Below are 11,725 nucleotides of genomic sequence, written 5' to 3' on the forward strand. Positions count from 1 at the left end.
GGTGACTGCGGGCAGGTCCTGCGCAGGGCGGCCACCTGCGCGCTGCAGCCCGGCCTCGGGCACTCTCGGCGCCGCCCCTGCCCGAGCCGGAGTCGCGCGGCGAGGGGAGGGGGCGCGGGCCGGGTGCCGAGGGGCGGGCGGCGGCCGCCGCTTCCCCGAGGCCGGAGGCGGGGCGGGCGGGCCTCGCGAAGCGCGGGGGGCGGACCCGCCCGCTGCCGGCTCTGCTCGCCCGCTCGCTCGCATTCGGTGGCGCCGCGGGGCAGGCATGGGAGCCGCGCGCGCCTTCCCGGATCCCACACCTGTCTGAGCGGCGCAGCGAACCGCGGCCCGGGCGGTCTGCTCGGCGCGGGTGAGTGCGGGCGCGGGCTGGGGGCATCCGCCAGGGCGCCGGGGCAGCGAGGCGCTGGGAGGAACGGGACAAAGGACCCGCGCTGGGTGGGGTGACTGCGGCTGCTGGGGGCACCGGAGACCGCACCCGGGCCGCCGTCGGGTTTCCAGGCTGGAACTAGGGAGCTCCAGGGAGACCCAGGGGCTGCAGGGCATTTGGATTCATTTAATGTCACCCGTGGAGCTGCGATCTTAGACGCCAGGCTCTGGAAGGGTGCCGTGAAGGAGCCGGCTCCAGCAGGCTCTCCTCCCGCTGGCAACACCCCCAGCCCCTATGCACACTTCACCAACACTTAGTCTCCTTGAGTTTTGCATATGATGTGATTCCATCAAGCTCTGAGCATTAATTTTTAACCCTAGACACGTGATTGGGAACACGCCTTAGCAAGCAAGAGAAGTTCAGGCAAACACAGGTTAGAAAATAGGATCTTTTCTCCGGAGTTTTTAACTGATGACCATGGACTAACCCTACAAACTACTGTCTGAACTATCAACAAGTTATTGGAAGCAAGTATTTCTCTTCAGCCTGTAGCCATTCATCAAGAGTTATTAGTTTTTAAATAAAAGGGTTTTTACAAGTTTTTTAAAAAAATTTAAAAAGCAGAGTGGATTCACTTAGATAAAGGAACACCACTGCTGTGCTCCAGGAAACAAATCAGGTTTGTTTTCAAGCATCTCTGAGAAAGCAGCTGATTAAAATGCTGTTTGCTTTATTGCCCGTTGGGTGACACCCATGAGAATTCAGACACAGCCCTTGGCTGGTGGGAAGCTCCAGCTTGTTCAGTATCAGGGTTGGAATAGTGCCTGCTTCTCTCAGCTCTGGACACTGAACTTGAAAGGTGCCTGTCTGTCTCTAAGGATCAGTCAGGCCAATGCCAGAGTCATCTTCACGTGGCCACATGGAAAGAGTTGAAACCAGCTGTTGCCAAATCTCTATGCCAAATTAATATCAAGATATTCATTGCATGCTGTTTCAAGATCCTGCTTGTGCATGAGAACATTCAAACCCGGCTTTATAACTACCTGTCAAGAAAACTATTAGGAGTGTACTGGAGATGGAATCAGGAGGAGGAACATAGAAAATAGGACAGAAGTTGCCACATTTAGTTGTGAAAGTGTTTGTGATCACATGCACAGCATCTGCATACGAATAACTTCTTCACTTGTATTTTTTTCCACTTAAATAAAGTCAAGATGTAACTTAACAAGATGCAACTAGGCACTTCTATGCCTAACCTGGTAAGGAAGCATTTTCCCAAGGTTGCTACAATGGATCTCATTTTTGTAACACTGACAATTTATTCAGGTAGATGGTGAATGTGGGCATTTTTATGTCTGTAGTGTAAGTGCCAAAGTGACCATTAGCGTGTCTGAGAACTTGTTGCCCCCAGTCTGCAGTGTGTAATAGTCTCAGGTTCTCCCGGACGTCTCTTCTCACAGGTCCTTTAGGATTTAATCCACCAAGCATTGTTGATGCATAACTCCCACTGACTCTGGGGAATTTGTTTCTCATGGTCTGGCCATTGACAGTTTTACACACTCTGTTCTTTTTCTCCTGCCAGGTTAATGGCAGACTCACTAGGTAGTTGTCTGATAGAGAAGAAGTTAAACTTCGTTTGACTGTGAGATTGTGTCTACGGTTGCTGGACTTTAAAGTTCCCCTAGTTTCCTGTACAGACCGTAATTCCTAAACCATTATATGAGTAAGTCTGTTTTTTGCTTTAACGGGTTCTGTGATTGCAGAGTATTCAGAGAGCTTTGTTCTTTCTTAAGTGTTTGCTTTAGGAATTAGCGCAGTTTCAATGTTCAGTGTCCCTGGCCCCAGATCCCGTGGAAGACCCTTTGTCATCCTTCCAATTGCTGTCCAAAACTTTTATCTTTTGAAAACTTTCCTACTGTTTCTTTCTGTCGCGTCTGTTTATAGCAGTCACAGGAATTCATGTGCCGTACAATGGAGAATGTATGTCCTAAGGATTCCTTTTCCCTCGCCGCCCTTGGCTGTGGGAGTTAAATCACTGGCCCTCTGGAGGAGCTCTGTGTTGTTGCAGGTTTTTTTGAAGATGAAGGTGCTTAACTAGAGACAGCAGTCACAGTGTCCAGTCTCCAAAGAGATTACTGTTGTTTGCGCATATGGTAATGTGCAAAGTCCATCCATTGTATTAGTGGGCTGATGGGGTAGCAGCATCCTCAAAAGTGTAAGTATTTTTAGACAGCAGACGGTGCCTCATACTGAGTGATGGAGCACAGAGTGTGTAACCCTTCTGTGAGTCAGGTGCCCAGAGGTGGAAAAGGAATACAGTTCCTGTATTACTAAGCATAGTGAAAAAACATTTGCTTACCTTAGGTTTCCACTCTGCTTTGTCATTTAGGTGAAGTGATGCATGCAAATACTTAGTTGGAAGTTTTAAAAGATAATTTATGTTTATGAGGAATCTCTACCCAGCAAAGTCTTACTCCTAGAAATGATATAGTGTGAATCCAAATTTTCTTCATCCTGGTTTAGATATAATGAGGATAGATTTGGATATCTTCATTTCTTTTTTTAAAGAGTTTTTCAGACAGTTCAACAAGGATATTGTGATTCATTTGTAAAAGTGAATGAGTTTAGCTGTTACCCATTAGTTACCTCCCCAGTTATGGGATTATAAGTGTTTCTATTGAATCTGTTTACACCCTGGAGTGTTTATGTTCAAATAAACCTAAATGGGCATAGCACACAAGTTTACCTAAAGTTCATCAAAAATAAAATAATGTTTGTCCTCTGAGAAATTGTTCCATTATCAAATGAATTGAGAAGTTACTGCAGAGCTGCCAAATTAATGGCAAAGCTTCACAGACATCCTTGTTTGGGCTGTTCTTGTGGATGAGTCAGGATGGACTATGAATGCCTCAGGGGAAACCCTTGGTGGACAGAGCTGTTGCTTCCTCTCTCCATTTTCTTTGGGAGCTATCCTGGAAGGACCAAGTCATTCCTCTACTCAGCTCTTAAAAGCCATTCCCTATTGGAGTCCTTTGTTACCTTTGCAGACTGATCAGGGAAATCTGATTAGCATGATAAATTTCCTTTCCCTTTTCCCCTGTACCTCCAACCTCCAGAATTCTTTGAGCGGATGCTTTTTTTTTTTTTTTTTTTTTTTTTTTTTTTTTTTTGACAGAGTTAGACAGTGAGAGAGAGAGCGACAGAGAGAAAGGTCTTCCTTTTTCCGTTGGTTCACCCCCAAGTGGCTACTCTGGCCGGTGCATTGCGGCCGGCGTGCTGCACTGATCTGAAGCCAGGAGCAAGGTGCTTCCTCCTGGTCTCCCACGCGGGTGCAGGGCCCAAGCACTTGGGCCATCCTCCACTGCACTCCTGGGCCACAGCAGAGAGCTGGACTGGAAGAGGAGCAGCCGGGACAGGATCCAGCGCCCCGACCAGGACTAGAACCCCGGGGTGCCAGTGCCACAGGAGGAGGATTAGCCTAGTGAGCCGTGGCACTGGCCAGAGCTGATACTTCTGAGCAGTAAGGGGCATGCAGACATCTTTTGTAAATAACACAGTTGTCAATCTGGACTTTTGTGTTCCTAGAAAATTATAAAATTAGAGAATCCTGCACCTGAAAACGCCACTTAAAGAGATCATGTGGTTCAGGTTGTTGTTCAGAATAATTTCTAATCCACCATAAATAAACATTTTGGGGGGAAGCATTTGGCACAGTGGTTAAGACACCTCTTGATATGGCCACATCTCGTATCTGAATAACTGGGATTGCATCTTGGCTCCACCTCCCATTCCAGCTTCCTGCTGATCCACACCCTGGGAAGCAGCATGTGATGGCTCAAGTGGTTGGGTCCCTGCTACCCATGTTAGAAACTCAGATTGAGTTCCCAGCTCCAGAGTTCACTATTGCAATGATTAGGAGAGTTAACCGGCAGATGGTACATCTCAATCTCTCTCTCCCCTCCACCCACCTTTCAAATAAGTAAAACTATATTTTAAAATGTAAAAATTAATGTTTTAAAGTAAATGAGCAGTTGGTAAGGGAGTGAGCAACTTAAGAAGCTTGTAATCTTTTTTTTTAGGGTTTATTTATTTGAAAGGTAGAGTTACAGACAGAGGGAGAGACAGAGAAAGGTCTTCCATCTGCTGGTTCACTCCCCAAATGGCTGCAGCAGCTAGAGCTGGGCTGATCTGAAGCCAGGAGTCAGGAGCCAGGAGCTTCTTCTGGGTCTTCCAGGTGCATCCAGGAACCCAAGGACTTGGGCCATCTTCCACTGACAAGTTGATTCTACAAGTCCTTTTCTCACAGGTAGCTAACCTGGTCCCCATTCTGAGCAAAATTACCAGCATTTAAAGACTGAATTGGTAGTAATGTATAAAATGGGAGATTGCTGTAGCATTCTCTAAAGGTTCTTGGAATGATTCCAGAGGTTCTTGGCATGTGATTACCCATCATTTTGCCAAAGAATCCATTTGGTCCTCTATATTTGAGAGGTCAGAGTGAGGCTATGGCAAGTAAGAGCCCTGCCAACTGCCCAGCACCCATACCCCAGGAGAGGACTCCTCCCCTCTCTCCATACCCAGTAACATCATGAACTGATTTCTAGTAGCATAGTTTCTTTTTGAAACACAAAGTAAAAAAAGACATGTCATGGTGGCAAATGTGAAATGGGGCATGCTTTAAGTCCTTTAGAAAGTATTTTTTAAATAAACAAGGATTTACTATACAGGCAAAGCAGTTGGGAAATTGAAATTAGAGTTAATTTTGCCTGCGACAGGGGTTTAATTCTTTAAGACAAGGTTCCTACATGGATTTTATGTGTGCATATTTGCACTAGTTTCTGATTTTTTTCTGCATTTATCTTCCCTGGACACCTGCCAACAGATGATTTTAATTTTGTGCAAAGGGACAAAGATAAAGGCAGATGTCACCAGAAGAGTTTTGGTGCAGTTGATAATTCAAGCTCTTCTCTCCCAGTATACAACTAACATACAGATTTCAGATGTGGGGTTTGAAGATTCATGTTCTAGATGATAATATGAGCATATCCTATGTAATATGTTCCTTAGGCACACTGGAAATATACAGTACCTACAATTTATGTCTCATCTCCTACACACTCTCCATACTTGCCAACTTGGACCTCTGATTCTGTGTTTTCTGTCTTAAGATAAACCAAAGTGAAACTTGACTTACCATATCTGCTGTTCCATGCTAGCAACAGCAACATTCTCCACATTAGTCAATGGGGGGGGGGGCGGGGGGTATGTGATGAAGAGATGGGCCTCAGGGGTCAGCCATGTGGGAGATGCATGATTCCTCCTAGTGCATGTCACACTTGGCAGGAATTCTGCTGTGAGTGGGACGTTTAATCACCTAGACAACAACTTACAGAGAGAAAAGGCTGTGTAAGCTCTAGATAAGCTCAAGGGCTGGGTCCTTGGCCAGTTAATGAGAATAATCAGAAACAGATCCCTGCCCCGAAGATGCCCTAGAGCATTGCCATAACCACAGCTATTCCATTGCCTTGTCTGCTGGCATCAGCGTCTCCTTCCTAGCCCGCTGACAGTCTTTACACTCAGCAGTGCCTCGACAAGCACACACAAACAGGTGCATACACTTATATATGCACCGCATGATTTCAAGGATTAAAAAAATAATTAAATGTATTTCCTCCCCTGGAGAGGGCTCAAGGACCCTTCCTGTTTAGAAAGATGGGCAGAAGCAGAGAAGGAATCAGCACGTCCCAGGAATTAACTTTTATCTGGGACTTTATTCTCCACCCCTCCATCCCTGTTCTCTCTGACAGAGTGGAATCCAAGAGAAATAGTCAAGAAGAAAAGATTTCAGGGTGGGTGTGGTGCACACATATTTTAGAAATATAGTGGTGATGGGAATGTGATCAGCTGGACCAGATCAGATCGATGGGGTTTTCTAGTTCTATGTAAAAGAAAGCAAAATGTACCCTGAAGTTTCAACAGGTCTGCACCCTCAGACAGGAGAATGAAAATAACGGAGGTTGCCTCCTGCTGGCCTCTTGAGACCCACCCCCTCTTTGTCCTTCTTTGAGGATTTGATTGTGAATGATTTACTTTATCCACTGAGACAGCTTCTCTAGAGCCAGAAAATTAAGGGCCAGTCAATTGCTGCTTAAGCATTTATGAAAGTACTTCCAATTCTCATCTCTGTTTTCCTTGTGGGATGAAGGATCAGGGTCTTTAACACCTTTCAGGACAAAATTCAAACCCCCTCATTTAAAGCACACAGCCCTTCAGAACCTGGCTCCTGCCTGCTGCCTCCACCACCACCACCTCTGCTCCACCCTTGCGGAGCTAAGGATAATTCCTCAAGTGACTCACACTGTTGCTCATCTTCATGCCCCTGCACAGATGCCTGTTCCTCCTCCTCTGTGTCCATTTCTCTCCTATGTTATCCAACTTCCCTTCAACCTTCATGCTCATCCCAGGCATCACCTCCCCTGGAACTGCCTCCCCTATTATCCACACTGACTTCACACCCCCTCTGTGACTGTATCATTCACATGCATCTCCATCATGAGCAATCAAAATGCATCATTCAAAAAAATCTTATACTCACATCACTTATTCATTCTTATATTAACACGAGCATTCCTTGGATACATTTTTTGAGGGCCAGGCTTTTTTTTATTGTTTACTTATTTGAGAAGTAGAGCTACAGACAGTGGGAGAGACAGAAAAAAGGTCTCCATCTGCTGGTTCACTCCCCAAATGGCTGCAATGGCTAGAACTGGGCCACTCTGAAGCCAGGAACCAGGAGCCTCCTCTGGTCTACCACACAGTTACAAGGGCCCAAGCACTTGGGCCATTTTCCACTGCTTTACCAGGCCATAGGCAGAGAGCTGGATTGGAAGTGGCCAGCCAGGACATGAACTGGCACCCATATGGGATCCTGGTGCCGCAGGTGGAGGCTTAGCACACTAAGCCACAGCATCAACCCCGGGCTGGGCTTTCTGTACAGCAGTGCCTGGGTTCAAGTCCCAGCTCTGCTTCCAGTTGCAGCCTCATGTGTACTAAGGGAGGCAGCAAGTGGTGGCTGAGATATTTGGGTCCCTGGCATCCACATGGGAGACCCAGATTGAGTTCCAGCCTCCTGGCTTTATTCTGATCTAGCTCTAGCTGTTGTAGGCATTTGGGGAAGGAATCAGCAAATGGAAGATCTCTCTTGCATGCTCTCTGTCTCTGCCTTTCAAATAAATAAAACAGAAATGTTTGAGTGCTAGCATAGACCCAAATTCAGGCATTTAGACTATGTGGGAACAGTTTCAAACACTTGTAAAAGTAACCAACAGTAACAGTCAGTAGTATTCCTATTGCAAGATTAGAGCTTTAGGCTGGTGTTGTGGCGTAACAGGTTAAGCCACTGCCTATAACACCAGCATCCCACATAGGAGCTGGTTCGAGTCTGGCTGCTCCACATCTGATCCAGCTTTCTGCTAATACAGCTGGGAAACTAGCAGAAAATGGCCCAAGTACTTGAGCCCCTGCACCCATATGGGAGACTCAGATGAAGATCCTGGCTTCAGCTTGGCCCACCCCTGGCTGTGGAGGTCATTTGGGAAGTGAACCCAGTGAATGGGAGATCTCTCTCTCTCTCTCTCTGTGTATGTGTGTATATATATATATGTGTGTGTATATATATATACATATTCATATATATATATATATAAAATCTCTCTCCCTGTGTGTAACTCTGCCTTTCAAATAAACAAAAAAATTTTTTTAAAAAAAGAGTTTTGGGTCTTTGGCAAAAATTCTGCTGGTATAAAAAATAATCCAAAGGAAGAAGAAATATTTTGTTTGTTAGAGATCTTCCTTCTTTGGAACTAAATATATAATAGTAAAGATTACTTTACATTCAAAGCAGAAAGCCTCATGCCCTGAAAACTTTCCAAGTGCATGTCATAGTGAGGATGAGAGAGAAAAAAGGAGAGAAAGGGGGACCAGAGAGCTAGGAGGGGCAGCATTTAGAATTCAGCATGGAGAAGGCTCTAAAGCACGTGGAGATCAGTGCTGGGCAGCAGTCCAGCTGAGAACCCTGGCAATAGGGTGTCCTGAGGGCACCTTCAACACACAAGGGAAGGAACACCTGGTTGCACTTGCGGGCACTCAGCCACAAGACTGATCCCAAGGTTAAGCCCCAGCATTGTAAATGAGGCCATTTCCTAAAGATTCCCCTCCACACCCTGATTCCTGAGGAAGGCGGGCAGACTTGGAAACAATGGCCGGCGCACTGCTGGGCTTCATCATCTGCTGTTGGTGAACTTCAGCCCTTGCCCTCCTGACCTGCCTGTCTTTGTTTCTACAGAATGGTGCTCAGCATGACGGGGATTCCAGGACTCCTCATCCTTCTCTTCTTCCTGCTCTGTGCTGTTGGACAGGTGAGCCCTTACAGTGCCTCCTGGAAACCCACGTGGCCTGCTTACCGCCTGCCTGTCGTCTTGCCCCAGTCTACCCTCAACCTAGCCAAGCCAGACTTTGCAGCTGAAGCAAAATTGGAAGTGTCCTCTTCATGTGGTCCCCAGTGTCATAAGGGCAGTCCTCTGCCCACATACGAAGAGGTCAAGCAGTACCTGTCGTATGAAACGCTGTACGCCAATGGCAGCCGCACAGAGACGCAGGTGGGCATTTATGTTCTCAGCAATGGTGGAGGTAGGGCCCAACGCGGAGACTCAGAGTCTTCGGGGAGGTCTCGGAGGAAGCGGCAGATTTATGGCTACGACAGCAGGTTCAGCATTTTTGGGAAGGACTTCCTGCTCAACTACCCTTTCTCAACATCAGTGAAGTTATCTACAGGCTGCACCGGCACCCTGGTGGCAGAAAAGCATGTCCTCACAGCTGCACACTGCATACATGATGGAAAAACCTATGTGAAAGGGACACAGAAACTTCGAGTGGGCTTCCTCAAGCCCAAGTTTAAAGATGGCAGCCGAGGGGCCAACAACTCGAGCTCAGCCATACCCGAAAAGATGAAATTTCAATGGATCCGTGTGAAACGCACCCACGTACCCAAGGGCTGGATCAAAGGCAACGCCAATGACATTGGCATGGATTATGACTACGCCCTCTTGGAACTCAAGAAACCCCACAAGAGAAAGTTCATGAAGATTGGGGTGAGCCCTCCCGCCAAACAGCTGCCAGGGGGCAGAATCCACTTCTCCGGTTATGATAATGACCGGCCAGGCAACTTAGTGTACCGCTTCTGTGATGTCAAAGACGAGACCTATGACCTGCTGTACCAGCAGTGTGATGCCCAGCCCGGGGCCAGCGGCTCAGGGGTCTACGTGAGGATGTGGAAGAGACAGCAGCAGAAGTGGGAGCGAAAAATTATTGGCATCTTCTCAGGGCACCAGTGGGTGGACATGAATGGTTCTCCACAAGATTTCAATGTGGCCGTTAGAATCACTCCTCTCAAATACGCCCAGATTTGCTATTGGATTAAAGGAAATTACCTGGATTGTAGAGAGGGGTGACATAGTGTTCCCTCCCGGCAGCACTTAGTGGTCTTTGTGTACTTATTGTAGAAGAGGCCACATTTGTCATTGTGTGTGTGTGTGTGTGTGTGTGTGAAAGAGAGAGAGAGAGAGATTAACGTGTCAAATAGTATATTTTACCTAATTTCTTAAAATTGCAAGATGACTGGCTTCATTTTTGTAACTGGTTTGTGCATCATGTCCTATCATTTAAGCAGTTTGAAAACATTCTTTTGCATGGAAATAAGAAAAATACTGATGTTTGAAGCAATGGGGAATACTTGCTAATTAAGTTAATCTTTTATTTTCTGGAGAACTCTGATTTTTATTTCACCTGAACTTGTTTCAGAGGTTTATGTTAAATATGTGGAATACAGGGGATATGAGTTGTTCTCTGTGTATATTTTCGTCTGAGAGTCCTCTTTTGTGTGTTTTCCATGCCTGATCATTAATGCTTCCAGATGGTACTGTGCTCCCCCACATATAACTCGTAGGAATTTTTATAACATTTTTTAGATAGGAAGTTATAATATTTTGGATTTGGGGCATTTACACAGCAGTCCTTGAACAGCAAAATAATTTGAATTGAAACACATTTTAGCCATATCTTACTGTAAACCAGCACTCCCCAGCTGCTTCTGGGTTTGAAAACGGTTTCTCTTCCAAAGACGGAGCTCCTGCATTCTGGGAAGCATACGGCTCTGCCAACTTTGCAGTCACACCAGAGTAATCAAGATCATTTCTCCCAGTTCTTTCCATTTAACAGGATTTCACTTACATTTCTAGAACTAGATGTTTTTCAGAAGACAGTAATCAGGGCCTAATTAGACCAGGCTGTATGGCTTCCCAGCTAACAGTTGTGGTCACATTAAAAACAATCATAGCATTTCACCCGGGGAGTGTAGCACATCTCATGTTTTATCATTTGGTTGGAGTAATTTAAAATGAATTAAATTCCAGAGAACAATGGATGCATTGCTTGGCAGATGGCACAACAGAATAACCACTTGTTTGGAGCTTGGCACTGGCAACAAACCTCATCAAAAATTATTCTGCATGGTTTTCAGCGTGCTCTCAGGGAACTGTGTACTTGTTCAGATTGGAAACCTATCTCTTTTACTATACTTATAGTAAAAATACTTGCAAGTTGCTTTAAGAAAAACTAAGGCTTTTTTAAAAGAGGGTTCCTTTTGCTGGAGTGTTCTGGGCTACAGGTACCTAGAATCATAAATAATGGTAAAAATGAAAATTGGGAAAATGCAAAGTAGATCAGAATTTTGCACTCCAATAAGTGCCTTCAGAAATGTTGTATCAGTATGGTAATCCTAGCATATAAAGGAAATACTTTGACATATTCTATGTTTTCATTTTATAGCTCTCAGTCTAAGTACTGTTTCTAAATGTGTCAGTGAAGAAAACAAAATATGCAAATGAAATACAAAGTAGATATGTTGCTTGCATCCTGGGTGATTTCAACCTATGTTGTGACTGTTGGTGAAGTTATTCAATTATAGCAGTACCAATTAAACATTCTATGGGTGACTTGTTGCTTGTCTTACTTGGGCTTTTCAAAAAGATACTCTTGATAAGACACCCAAGAAACCTACAACCATAGTGCTTTCTTCAAATCACATAAGAAATACAGTGCAGAGTGGGACAATGCAGGGCTGCCAGGAATCTTCTAAGTTCCAGTACAATTTGTTTTGGAATATGACAGGAATCTCACCTGAGGAGTAAGCGAGATCTCCATTTCTACATTTGGTACTTGGGGTTTTTGCTTTTGCTTGGTGCAGAGATTTTGCTGAACACCTAGACCAGGACTGGTTTAAAAAAATAGATAATCTCTTTG

General features: G+C 45.4%; 1 protein-coding gene across 1 annotated transcript; it reads left to right on the top strand.

Moving 5' to 3' along the window:
* Positions 1-239: 239 nt before the first annotated feature.
* Positions 240-11,418, top strand: PRSS23 (serine protease 23). The gene is made up of 2 exons (XM_008263016.5): positions 240-349; positions 8,712-11,418. Exon 2 carries the CDS (start codon positions 8,713-8,715, stop codon positions 9,874-9,876), a length of 1,164 nt encoding a protein of 387 aa, XP_008261238.3. The 5' UTR covers positions 240-349; position 8,712; the 3' UTR covers positions 9,877-11,418.
* Positions 11,419-11,725: the final 307 nt, after the last annotated feature.

This window comes from Oryctolagus cuniculus, chromosome 1 (genome assembly GCF_051225735.1).
Source record: "Oryctolagus cuniculus isolate XC-2025 breed Fujian yellow rabbit chromosome 1, ASM5122573v1, whole genome shotgun sequence".
In the NCBI taxonomy this organism is placed as follows: domain Eukaryota; kingdom Metazoa; phylum Chordata; class Mammalia; order Lagomorpha; family Leporidae; genus Oryctolagus; species Oryctolagus cuniculus.